Genomic DNA, 14,048 nt, shown 5'->3' with positions numbered 1-14,048 from the left:
GGCTTTACACATTTGCAAGACAGGTCAGACATTGTCCAAAGAGACGTTTGGTTGCCCAATGACTTTCATGAACTTTCAAGATTGGCATGTTAATAGCATGCAGGCACAGTACAATGTCAGATCGGATGTGCATACATTTTCCAACACTAAGTCAGGGGCGTGACTACAAACTTCACTAGAGCCCATCCTATAGAACTCTCTCCCACTGCTTATCAGGCTTGCCTACACCTATCGTGCGACTACACCCTCCCTTTGGAGTGTAAGTCATCAGCAGGGCCCTCCCTCCTTGTGTATACTACCTGATTGTGCATCCTGCTCACAGAATAACGTGAACTTAAATTACTTAGACTACTACTCCACTGTATGATCTGGCATTGAGTATCACTGGCGTAACAATAGGGGATGCGCCGCACGGGGGGGGGGGGGGGGGGGGAGGGGGGCATCCACCCCTTCACCTCGGGCTCTCCTCTCAGCGCTCCCCCTCCTGCAATCATTGGTGGCAGCGGGCAGCAGCAGCGGCGGCGGCAGGCTGAACACATTACCTCCTTCTCGCCGGAGGTCTTCCGATCTCTAAGAGCAACTTCCTGTTTACACAGGAAGTTGCATGAAGCTCTTAGAGATCGAAAGACCTCCGGCGAGAAGGAGATAATGTGTTCAGCCTGCCGCCGCCGCCGCTGCTGCTGCCCGCTGCCACCAATGATTGCAGGAGGGGGAGCGCTGAGAGGAGAGCCCGAGGTGAGGGAGGGGGGGGATGTCCCCCCTCCCCACCGATCTGCGACCACGGTCTCCTCTTATGCTGCAACCCCTCCTGCCCCACAAAAGTCCCTGAGAGGGCCCTAGAGGGGTGGGGGGCCCCGGATTTTTCTTTTTTGCAGGGGGCCCTGGGATTTCTAGGTACGCCCCTGTTGAGTATCTTCTGCTTATTACCTGTACTGTGTTGTTTGTCACCCCTATTATCAGTGTCTGTAACATTATTTATTGTCCAGCAGACCAGCACTGCATAATATGTTGGCGTTATAAAAACCCAACAAATAACAATACTTTGCATCTCATTGACGATCTGTTCTAGGGGACCAGTATTTAGTCATGTCTGCAAACCATTAATTGTCTATGATCCCATACTAACTTGGTATTTTTATTTTTCAATAGATACATCAACAACCCAAATATGAAGACAATCTCTACATGTATTTATACTTTGTGATTTTTATAATATTTGGGTCGTTTTTCACTTTGAACCTCTTCATCGGTGTGATCATAGATAACTTCAATCAGCAGAAGAAGAAGATAAGTATCACATAATTACACCTAGGTTAGATTGGTGTCTTACCCCCGTCTCAGGGAGTCCATTCTGTGGATGAGTTGGGGTGTGCATGACTTTCTTTTCAACTGGCCCATAGAGGATCCAGCATCTTATGCCTCTTTAGCGCTGGGGCAATGTGTTGCCTTTCCTTCGCTGCTCCATGTTGCAGTGGCCATTATTTTTTAGGAGACAGGCCACACTATTCCTTGAAGTACAGAAGTACTTCGGACAATACAGAGGTGACACAGACTCTGCAATGCGTTGCTGGGCAGTATGAGCGGTACCGTTCAACATGCAGCTGCTTTGGAGTCTAAACAATCTATTTAGATTGTTCAGTAGTGGTGTGATAAGCATGCGCAGATCTTTCAGATTTCTTTGATGTACTTCTTCCTGTCCATCAGTGCTGTCTGCCGTAGGGTGTGTAAAGTAGGTAATAGTGTGGTGCAATTGTCCTGCGGCAGGCTCTCCTGGGGCAGGTCAGTTGCACTGCACCAAGTGTAAAATTAAGCTTAAAATTACTATGCTGTGGTCTTTGGGTGTGAACCTGCTGAGTGCGATGAAGCGGAGCAAGCAGTATTCTACTCTAGTGATGAGCTGCCTGTCAGTAGATTGGGTGGGGTCAGTTGGGATTAAGCATAAGTGAGGGAGGGGGGCAGTTTAGAGTTAGGCATAGATTGGGGGAGTTAGGTTTAGGCATCAGCTGGAGGGGTTGGTTAGGGTTAGGCATCGATTGGGGGGTGCTGGTTAGTCAAGTGAGAATGGGGTCAGGCTAGGAGATAATAAAATATCAATAAAAAGTACCAATATTTCACGTAGTAGAATATCGGTTATATTACCAATATTCTACTAGTGTCTATTTCCGGTGCCCAACTTAGCCCGGTGACATTTTTACATGTATTCGGTCAGAAGTAGTGTCCAGACAAAAGGAAGCTCACAATGGTGCAGGGAGGAGCCTGACAACCACTTTTGGTGAATTTGTTGAGGACTACGTAGGTGAGTATGATCAGGGTTTGGGGAATGGAGGCTTATAAGTCTACTAGCCGACCCGCGGCGTAGCATACGCCGCATAAGAGGGTAGAGGGCAGGAAGGGGGTATTGGGCACAGCGGCGGGGAGGGGGGTTGGACCCCCCTCAACTGGGTCCCCCATGTGTGCTCTACCTCCAGCTTAAGCTCAGCAGGAACCCCCCCCCCTCACCTGGGTCCCCCATGTGCACTCCCCCTCCAGCTTAAGCTCAGCAGGACCCCCCCCCCCCTCACCTGGGTCCCCCATGTGCATTCCCCCTCCTGCTTAAGCACAGTAGCAGCCGCCACTATTAGTAAGAGGCAGTGGGCAGGGATGACTCACCTCTTCTGTGTTCCATCGTGCGTTCCACTGTCGTCACTTCCTGCAATACCGCACACTGTATTGGTGTAATTTGCCTTTTCAAAACAGAAGGAAATCTGCAATAATTCAGCAATAAGTAAACATTTGTGGTTCCCACATTGCACTGCTACTACATATGCAAATTACCCCTTTTCCCCCTTGGTAAACCAAGCAAGCATCCAGAGCCGCTGGTGAATAGCAAGCATATAGCTTTAAATTTTACACAGTCATATCAAACCCACATGTAGATGCCTATTTCAGACTTTTAGTCCTCATCAGTACATGGCAGGGATTGATACGGCTGTATGAGATAGGGCTTGGACCAGTACAACAGAGTAACCAAGCAGCTCAGGGTGACCCAAACCACTCGGAATGTATAGGTGGATAAAAGGGACCAAAAAGACCTTCTACTAAAAAAAATGAAAGCTTGGTGTAATTTGCCTTCTTAAAACAGAAGAAAATCTGCAATAATTCAACTATAAGTGAACATTTGTGATTACCCACAATGCACCGCTACTAAATATGCAAATTATTCCTTTTCACCCTTGGTAAGGCAAGCAAGCCTATAGCTTTAAGTTTTACACAGTCATATCAAACCCACTTGTGCCAGCCTATTTCAGACTTTTGGTCCTCATCAGTACATAGCAGGATTTGATATGGCTGTATGAGAAGGGGCTTGGACCAGTACAACAGACTAACCAAGCAGCTCAGGGTGACCCAAACTACTAAGAATGTATAGGAGGATAAAAGAGACCAAAAAGCCCTCCTACTAAAAAAAAGCAAAGCTTGGTGTAATTTTCCTTCTTAAAACAGAAGCAAATCTGCAATAATTCAGCTATAAGTGAACATTTGTGGTTACCCACAATGCACTGCTACTGAATATGCAAATTATCCCTCTTTGCCCTTGGTTTGATATGACACTACTTCTTCTTCTTGCTTGGACCAGCCCCTTCTTCTTGCTTGGACCAGCCCTGGGGGCAGGGCGCTACTTCTTCTTCTTGCTTGAAGGTTGATGCACTTACTCTATTATATATATAGATTATGGAGGGTTAGAGCAATTAAATAATCTTTAATGTTGCTTTGAGTGTTGTACCCAATTAACTGAAACTGATGTAGATTTATCATGGCTTTTATTTTTGTCCCTTTATCTTCTTCTGCATTGTGATTTATTTTTATTTAATATTCCACTTAGGGGGACAAGATATCTTTATGACGGAGGAACAGAAGAAGTATTACAATGCAATGAAGAAACTCGGATCAAAAAAGCCTCAAAAACCAATTCCAAGGCCTGCAGTACGCTGATGTTTTTTTCTATATTTAGCAGTTCTTTAGTCTCTCAATGATGCTCAGACCTAGCACAGATTTAATATCCTGCTTTGTTTCTGCTCTGCTTTTGAATTTGCAAGTGTGTGTGAGCTTTCAGGGGAAATATGGTGTATCTAGGAGCCAGATTTTGATGAAGTGCCTACAAAATGGAACAAAGTCTTATTCTTTTACAGTATATCTATGAATATGTTAGCAGTGTAAATGACCTTCACAGAAACTCCAGCCACATTTTTTTATAAGTTAACCTCTTCCCATTCTTGAACATACCTTGTACGTCCTGATCTGTGCCTCTCTATGTTCCATCCTGGGTGTACGAGGTATGTCCAGGGCAGAATGCTGGCGTTCGCACGCTCCCACTCGTGCACTCTCATGCACTTTTCTGATAGTGAACGATTGCTGGTAGCATCATTCACATAAAGTTTGGTAAAGAAAAAATAAGTGTTTTTTTTTTTTTAAAGGACAGTGAGCCCATTATATATATATGTATATATGTGTATATATGTATATATATATATATGTATATATATATATATATATATATATATATATATATATATATATATATATATATATATATATATATATATATATATATATATATATATATATACAGGGAGTGCAGAATTGTTAGGCAAGTTGTATTTTTGAGGAATAATTTTATTATGGAACAACAACCATGTTCTCAATGAACCCAAAAAACTCATTAATATCAAAGCTGAATATTTTTGAAAGTAGTTTTTAGTTTGTTTTTAGTTTTAGCTATTTTAGGGGGATATCTGTGTGTGCAGGTGACTATTACTGTGCATAATTATTAGGCAACTTAACAAAAAACAAATATATACCCATTTCAATTATTTATTTTTACCAGTGAAACCAATATAACATCTCAACATTCACAAATATACATTTCTGACATTCAAAAACAAAACAAAACAGTGACCAATATAGCCACCTTTCTTTGCAAGGACACTCAAAAGCCTGCCATCCATGGATTCTGTCAGTGTTTTGATCTGTTCACCATCAACATTGCGTGCAGTAGCAACCACAACCTCCCAGTCACTGTTCAGAGAGGTGTACTGTTTTTCCTCCTTGTAAATCTCACATTTTATGATGGACCACAGGTTCTCAATGGGGTTCAGATCAGGTGACCATGTCATTAGTTTTTCTTCTTTTATACCCTTTCTTGCCAGCCACGCTGTGGAGTACTTGGACACGTGCGATGGAGCATTGTCCTGCATGAAAATCATGTTTTTCTTGAAGGATGCAGACTTCTTCCTGTACCACTGCTTGAAGAAGGTATCTTCCAGAAACTGGCAGTAGGACTGGGAGTTGAGCTTGACTCTCCATCCTCAGCTCGAAAAGGCCCCACAAGCTCATCTTTGATGATACCAGCCCAAACCAGTACTCCACCTCCACCTTGCTGGCATCTGAGTTGGACTGGAGCTCTCTGCCCTTTACTAATCCAGCCACGGGCCCATCCATCCATTATGGACTGATGAAATGAGAGTGAGTCTTGATGGGCCACATCAAGACTCACTCTCATTCCATCAGTCCATAAAACCTTAGAAAAAGCAGTCTTGAGATATTTCTTGGCCCAGTCTTGATGCTTCAGCTTGTGTGTCTTGTTCAGTGGTGGTCGTCTTTCAGCCTTTCTTACCTTGGCCATGTCTCTGAGTATTGCACACCTTGTTCTTTTGGGCACTCCAGTGATGTTGCAGCTCAGAAATATGGCCAAACTGGTGGCAAGTGGCATCTTGGCAGCTGCACGCTTGACTTTTCTCAGTTCATGGGCAGTTATTTTGCGCCTTGGTTTTTCCACACGTTTCTTGCGACCCTGTTGACTATTTTGAATGAAACGCTTGTTTGTTCGATGATCAGGCTTCAGAAGCTTTGCAATTTTAAGAGTGCTGCATCCCTTTGCAAGATATCTCACTATTTTTGTCTTTTCTGAGCCTGTCAAGTCCTTCTTTTGACCCAAAGGAAAGGAAGTTGCCTAATAATTATGCACACCTGATATAGAGTGTTGATGTCATTAGACCACACTCCTTCTCATTACAGAGATGCACATCACCTAATATGCTTAATTGGTAGTAGGCTGTCGAGCCTATACAGCTTGGAGTAAGACAACATGCATAAATAGGATGATGTGGTCAAAATACTCATTTGCCTAATAATTCTGCACTCCCTGTATATATATATATATATATATATATATATATATATATATATATATATATATATATATATATATATATATATATATATATATATATATATATAAAGTCTTAACCCCTACCAGACTAATAAAACCCTTGTGTTACCTATACTTGGCGCTAAGATTCATGAAAACCTATAATGGCTGCTGCCCATAGCGATCGGAATGTGAATGTGATCACTATGGCGACAGGTCAGGTAAAGAGGAATTAATGCGTAAAATTTTCTGCATACGGGCATAAGCATCCACATACACTACGCTTCGCACTACGCGTAATTGCGTATTTTAACGCGTAGTCTATGAAATGCATACGAAGCAAATATTTGATTTCTAAGCCATAGTTTGGCGAAGCGTAATTGCATAAAACTACACGTAGTTCCAGCGTAGCGAAGTTGGCTGACTACGACAATCCCTGATCTTTACAGTACTGGAATCCCCAAACTGTGCACTTTAGCGATTGCGTACAATCGCTACAGACACACAGGCTGGTGACAATGGAATGCTACATGCCCAACAATGAGTCAAATAATATATTTTGAGGGGTTTTACAATTGTGGCATTTGTCAAGTAAAAATTAGGAAGGGGGAAACATGAAAAAAATGCATAATTTTTGCGTCAACGCCTAATTTTCTTCAATTAAATGCCTGTTAAATTAAAAAATACTAAGAAAATATATTACCTAAAGAAAGCCTAGAAGGTCCTGAAAAAACAATGTTTGCATCAGTTTGATGACATAGGTAATAAACAGTTATTGCTGTATCAATAGTGACACAGCTGATATGCCAAAATTGTCAGGAACCTTTAGGGGTAAAAACGCTGAAATGCAAAGGAGAGACTGATAAAGGGTTAGAACTTTTCTGGGATTTTTGTTGCTGTTTGGGTACCATTTGAGTATAATTTTCCTATAAAATAGAAAGGGTGAACACCGGTAGTGAAAAAACAAACAAACAAGGATAATGATTTAATCATTTTTTTGTGATTAGAGGTCTACAGTATAATTAGAAGGGTAGTAAAAGCGCTTTACTATAAATTAATATTGTGATATTATTTTTCTTTCCATAGAATTGTTTCCAGGGATTTATATTTGACATCGTCACAAAGCAAGCCTTTGACATCGCCATCATGGCTCTCATCTTCCTTAATATGGTGACCATGATGATTGAAACGGATGACCAGAGTGAAGAGATGGAGAACAGACTGTACTGGATCAATATGGTGTTTATTGTCCTGTTCACTGGCGAATTCCTTCTCAAGCTCATATCCCTGAGGCAGTACTACTTCACCATTGGATGGAACATATTTGATTTGGTGGTTGTTATACTTTCTATTGTAGGTAATATGATCTTCACAATTTATCCCACTTATGGGAGGATAGAGAAATCAATGCTAAAACATAGTTTGTAATGTTATTCTGATAAAAATGGGATCTGAATAAGACTAGATCTACAATATATAGGCGATTTATAGAAAAATGGCTATTGGGTAGATTTATAGAACAATAGCTATAGTTCTTCTGACTGTCAAATTTTGTGTCATATGAGGTTGGACACTAAAATGCCTTCAGACTTCCCTCCACTATTCCAGCTAACTAAACATTCACACACATTACTAACACACCAAACAGCCCAACATGTTTCAACTCTCTTAAATTGGGAGCTTCATCAGGGGCAACTGAAAAAATTCACTAGTGCCAAGGTGCTGTACATAACGTGCAATACACATTTTAAATTACAGTATATAGCCTTTCGGCTACAGATGAAGCTGAAAAAACAACATTGTATGCCACACTTGCCAGCTACAAAGTCATTTGCAGGGTTCTTAGATTATCCTCTTATCTAGCGCAAGTATACCTGACTTGAGACAAAGCTACCTAAGGTAAGCACAGGTATGTTTATGATGTATCCACATACCTTGGAGTGTTGTCTGTTCCTCTCCTTGGACCCGCCTTCCCCCCATTCCTGTCCACACAAACACTCCTTGAAAAATTTCACTATCAGCTAAAGAAACATTACCAGACAGGAACAGACAAGAGGAGGAAGGATGTTCCCTCCTCTTCCCTCTTCATTCACTCCACTTAAAGGACAACTATCAACGTTAACTAAAATTCTAACTGCCACATATATTTACAGTAATTACTAGCAATACAAAGCCTTTTTTTTTGCATTTTTTCATTTTTTATGTGAAGAAAATATGACATTTATAGAGAACAGTTTTCACTGTGGGCATTACTACGGAGGACTGTGGCCAGCACATCCAGCATACAGAAACAATCTTCACTGGCTGTAATAATGTGAGTAAAATGTGTACAGAATGATAGAAAGCAGAAATATAGCTTCAAATGTGTGTAAATAATCATCAGCTGCAGCTCTGTGTGCTTGATCCTGTCTCTCTCTCTCACTCTGGCTCACAGTGTAAAGTTAACAGTTTACAGCCAGAAAGATCTCATTCTGAATGGGGGGGGGGAAGCATCCAAGTAAGGAAAAAGTACAGGTGCTTCTTTTCAGATCCTTTTCTGTATCTAAAAAATACCTCAACTGTTCTCATATGATCCAAGTAAGAAAAAAGTACAGGTCCTTCTTTTCAGATCCTTCTCTGTATCTAAAAATCCCTCAGCTGTTCTCATATGATCTGTAATAAAGCAGGCAGGGCAGAAACAAACAGTAAAGCATTCCTCTTTGAATAGTAATAGAGAAGTGTAGCCTAGCTACATGGTATAGCTCTATCTAGCCGATGCTGGAGGATAAACAGCTGGTAAACAAGCCTTTTTTAAACAGCTGGTAAACAAAGCATTTTTTTTTCCACACAGGCTGTGATTAGACTTCTAAAAAGCTTTCTAGTGTTGCTGGCTAAATAATCTATAGGTATGTGGGGTTTACAGAAGAATAGTTTCTTTGATAGTTTAAGAAAGGTAACCTCCTATGTGAAAATTTGATCAGATTTTTCAAGGAGTGATTATGCAGATCAAAGGGGATAAGGGTAGGAAAGGACAACGCCCAGAAGTATATGGATCCAGCATTAACATACCTCTGTGCTTACCTTAGGTAACTTTTCCTCCCATCAGGTATATATTAAGGATTAATGGCGAGCACTATTTCAACTTACGTCATTTTTACTTTTTTTTTTTTCATTTAACACAGTTATTCCACATGCTTCTAACAGAAAATTGTGGAAAGGGTGTAAAAGTTTACTAACACTCATTGGATTGGTGTTGATGTTGAAAATAAGTAACAATGGCTCTTGCTTTGTGCACATTTGCCTGTGCAGAAATTTTAGAGCTTGTGGGTATGATTAGAGAAGAGGGTGTAGGCAGCGCTTCCAAATACAGAAGGCTGCACCTGAGTTGATTAAGCTGCAGAGAAGTGCAGAGCTCCAATGGACTATATTACACAACATGCATTCAAACAGGTACAGCAATGGAGGGCGTTAGCTTCAGCAATAATGTGTGCACAAATCATTCCTACTAGACTTCCCCACGGCGGTGACGTGCCCCCTTGGGGAAGACCTAACCACTAACCTAACATTAAAAGCATAACTTGCCTGGTGCGACTTATCCTACAATGGTATACACATATAGCCCCTGGGGGTCTGTACACGCCCCTGATGGTTTATAAGCCAGTTGCAGCCTGTGAGCGCTGTCATCTTTGTTTGTCTGTCTTGTGGGTATGATTGCCAAAGTTCTAGAGTAGTGCAATTTGAGCTTGTTGTGAGTTTAGGCATTTTCTAACGGTAACAGTAAATTCGGGCGCCTGAGGCAAGTGGACAAATCGGGCGCCGCCATTCACTCCCATGATAAATATCGTTTAATGGGCGCCCAACAGGAAAAAAGGGCGCCGGAGAAAAATAACGTTTTATAAGCGGCGCCCGGAGACTTTTACTGTTTTATAACTGCTTCTCATGATTACACATTATTTTATGATTTATAATTTTTTAAACATTATTTTTAAACGAAAAACAGTACAATCTTTTTTACAACATTATTTTTAAACGAAAAACAGCACAATATTTTTTTCACACGTTATTAATGCTTATCACAGGGGGGTCTTAGGTTTAGGCACCACCAGGGGGGTCTTAGGTTTAGGCACCACCAGGAGGGTCTTAGGTTTAGGCACCACCAGGGGGGTCTTAGGTTTAGGCATCAACAGGGGGGTCTTAGGTTTAGGCACCACCAGGGGAGTCTTAGGTTTAGGCACCACCAGGGGAGTCTTAGGTTTAGGCACCACCAGGGGGGTCTTAGGTTTAGGCACCAACACGGGGGTCTAGGGGTTAGGGGTAGGTACAGGGAGGGTTACTTACTAATTTTTTTTAAACGTTATTATACGGTTCACTTTTTAAACGGAAGATTAACGTTTTCACAATTGCCAATTTCATGCACATTATTTAATGATTTATAACTTTATAAAACATTATTTTTAAACGAAATATAGTACATTATATTTTTAAACGTTATCCATGTTTATCGTTTAAAACCCGCCGCCCTTTTTTCCCAGCGCCCCTTTTTAACGTACGCTTTTCTAACTGACTACAAACTAATATGTAAAAAAAAAATATGGCAAATTTATAAATGCAAAATAAATAAATACAATAAAATTAAATAATGAAAGTAGAATCTCTCTTTAATATTTTTAGTGTCAATGTTGGATTAAAGCACTGAATAGTTTTCATGTAGAGATGTCATCTCTGAAAAATTTTAAAATATGTTCCTGAATATAATTAGATCATACTTACCTCAGTCTGTGTGTTGACAGGTCCCTCCTTGCTAACCTACACCTCTGACAGCCGGGATCTTTTGTGTGCCCTCTAGTTATTGTATTCCGCACTAGAGTGAGTGGAACAATGTCCATGAGGACAAGAATCTAAAGCATGATTTGTACATTGGAGATTTTGGCTGTCGGCGGCATGGAACTAAGCATCTAGGGACATTCTAACATGAAGTCTTTGACAGAAGAGGTAAGTATACTTTCTTCTTTTAAAAAAAAATATATTTTGAAATGTGTTTGGAGATCTGTTCAAACTTTCCTGTACACTCTTACTTCATCACGAAATTCTAAAACATGCTTAAATCTACTCTTAATACCACTTCCCCTGCATCAGCTGCTTTAAATCAAGTCTGTAGTTTAACTTCAAGAAGGTAACCAAACCTGTGAGTCCTAAATCCTACCCAAAGTAAAAATAATTTTTTTAAAAAGTGCAGGTTTGTTTGGGGAGATTGCAGTGCTGTTGTCCCATTCAGGAGATGCAGTGCCATTGTACCTCCCCCCCTCTATGGAAACAGTATCACTTGGCTGTAGCCTAGCAATTGTCTGTACAGCACTCAGCCCGGAACTGTTGCCTGAGAGATAGAGTCCCGGTCACTAGTGGTGACAGTTATTACGCATGTGTACCTTAAGGGAGGTACCTCTTAAAACAATACATTAAGTACAGACTGCAAAATATAAAGAGAAGCAGGCATGTCACCGTTACAATGTCAATACATGCATTATAACACCTATATAGAACAAAAAGGAACAAGAAATCAGAAAGCAATAAAGTTCCTGTTGTTCCTGATTTAAAAATAGGAATTGTAGTTTATCATTACTATTTAACAAATACGTTTTTGTGTTCATTCACTTTTCAGGTATGTTTCTGGCAAAGATCATAGAGAAATATTTTGTATCTCCAACACTATTCAGAGTCATTAGACTTGCCAGGATTGGAAGAATCTTGCGTCTTATTAAAGGAGCCAAGGGTATACGTACGCTGCTATTTGCTTTGATGATGTCACTTCCTGCCTTATTTAACATTGGCCTCCTGCTCTTCTTAGTGATGTTCATTTATGCCATATTCGGTATGTCCAACTTTGCCTACGTCAAGAGAGAAAGTGCAATTGATGACATGTTCAATTTTGAAACCTTTGGTAACAGTATGATCTGCTTGTTCATGATCACAACATCAGCTGGATGGGATCTTTTGTTGGATCCAATTCTTAACAGTGGAGAGCCAGACTGTGATCCAAATATGGTGAATCCTGGAAGTCCTGTGACTGTGAGAGGAAATTGCGGTAACCCATCTGTAGGCATCTTCTTCTTTGTCAGCTACATCATCATTTCCTTTCTCATTGTAGTTAATATGTACATTGCTGTCATTCTGGAAAATTTTAGTGTTGCCACTGAAGAAAGTGCAGAACCTTTAGGAGAAGATGATTTTGAGATGTTCTATGAGGTGTGGGAGAAGTTTGACCCAACCGCTTCACAATTCATTGAATATAGCAAACTCTTTGATTTTGCTGATGCACTGGATCCACCTCTACGAGTACCAAAACCAAATCGCATCCAGTTAATTTCCATGGATCTCCCCATGGTCAGTGGGGACAGGATCCATTGCCTTGATATCCTCTTTGCTTTTACTAAAAGAGTGTTGGGTGAAGGAGAAGATATGGACAATCTGCGCTTACCAATGGAAGAGCGGTTCATGGCATCAAATCCATCAAAAGTTCCTTATGAACCTATTACAACCACCTTACTACGCAAACAAGAAGAGCTATCAGCTGTTGCTATCCAACGTTGCTACAGAAGATTCCATTCCCAAAAACGAACACAGGCGCCTGTTGAGGGACGAAGAGACAAAAATAAGCGTTCTAGTGTTCGGGCTAAAAATGGAAGTGCTTTAAATAAATACAGTGAAAACTCCTCGACCATCAGATCATCTGACATGTCCACTTCAACAACCTCACCGCCTTCCTATGATAGTATAGAAAAAACACCTGAAAAATATGAAAAAGACAGCGCAGAAAAAGAAAACAACAGTAAAAAGGGAAGCAAAAAATAAACTTATGATTGGCATTCATGTGATGCAGGATGCATGAAGCCTAGACAACTTATTTGGTCTCTGCTGGGAGTTCTATGCCAAATTGTCGATTATACATATGATGTAAGTTTAGTGCCTATAAACCCTTGTAGAAATGAACTTTTTTATGAGATCAGTAATTCATCAAGCTTTTTAATTGGGTTCTTTCTACACGGTCGACGCAACTCTTGAACGATGCAAAATCTCAACGTTGAACAGATGGTCATTTGGCGTTAGGTGTCTATATATATTGTGCTGGACAATCACAGTGACTTTTGCTGCTTTTATAGGCCTTCTGTACGTAACTTATCCATACGATCGCCATTAACGGATGCATACAGTGGGTTAACAAAAAACTGCGTTCTGTCATATCTTGGAAACCTTGGTGATGATAATGTTTTTAGATGGCAAATAACTCAGTTCCATCAAAACATTTATTTTTCTTTTATCTTTTTTAATTTTTTTAATTTTTTTTTTGTATTAGCAATCCTTCAAACGCTACAGGAGGTTGAAAGACATCCTGAAGTTTCAATAATTTGTTCAATAATGTTTATGTGCCTCTGACGTCACAAATGGTTCCGGTATTCTGCTTCAGCAAGTGACATGCGTTTCTGTAAAGTGCTCTTCTGTATAAAGAAAAAAGGGAAAACATTTGAAAAAATACGCAAATTGAATAGGTTGCAAAGTAACCGTTCTACCAGATGGTTAAATCTTTATTATTTTGAAATTTTTTATTGATTTTTTGTTTTCATTTTTTTCTCTTTGCTATAATAATGCCATAGATTGCACTTAGCCAATATCTCAAAATAGGCTTTTTTTATACACTGAACTGCCTCTTATCCTTTATTAGCTATATTATTTATTTTTATTTCATTTTCTTACGGGCTTAAACCAATTCAGCCATTAATTGTTCTCCTTCTCAAGTTTTTAGCATATTGTATTGTGTTGTTCGTTTTCTCATACTAACTTATTTATGAATTTGTGTTTATGCATTTATTTTTATTTATGTTTTGCTCGT

The 14,048-nt window shown here is 40.1% G+C and overlaps 1 protein-coding gene across 3 annotated transcripts in view; it reads left to right on the top strand.

Annotated features, from left to right (window-relative positions):
- Window positions 1-13,012, top strand: part of LOC137525837 (sodium channel protein type 2 subunit alpha-like) — a 147,342-nt gene extending 134,330 nt beyond the window's left edge. For 2 of the 3 annotated variants that reach the window (XM_068247055.1, XM_068247057.1), the window contains 4 exons: window positions 1,150-1,291; window positions 3,860-3,960; window positions 7,271-7,541; window positions 11,823-13,012. In XM_068247055.1, coding sequence (XP_068103156.1) covers window positions 1,150-1,291; window positions 3,860-3,960; window positions 7,271-7,541; window positions 11,823-13,012 — 1,704 coding nt within the window. Of the gene's footprint in view, window positions 1-1,149; window positions 1,292-3,855; window positions 3,961-7,270; window positions 7,542-11,822 lie in introns of all 3 variants that reach the window. The other variant, XM_068247056.1, reaches the window with a different exon arrangement.
- The last annotated feature ends 1,036 nt before the right edge of the window (window positions 13,013-14,048 follow it).

Source organism: Hyperolius riggenbachi, chromosome 7 (genome assembly GCF_040937935.1).
Source record: "Hyperolius riggenbachi isolate aHypRig1 chromosome 7, aHypRig1.pri, whole genome shotgun sequence".
In the NCBI taxonomy this organism is placed as follows: Eukaryota; Metazoa; Chordata; class Amphibia; order Anura; family Hyperoliidae; genus Hyperolius; species Hyperolius riggenbachi.
Note: the sequence above shows the minus strand (reverse complement) of the source record. Positions and strands in the feature narration are given on the sequence as shown.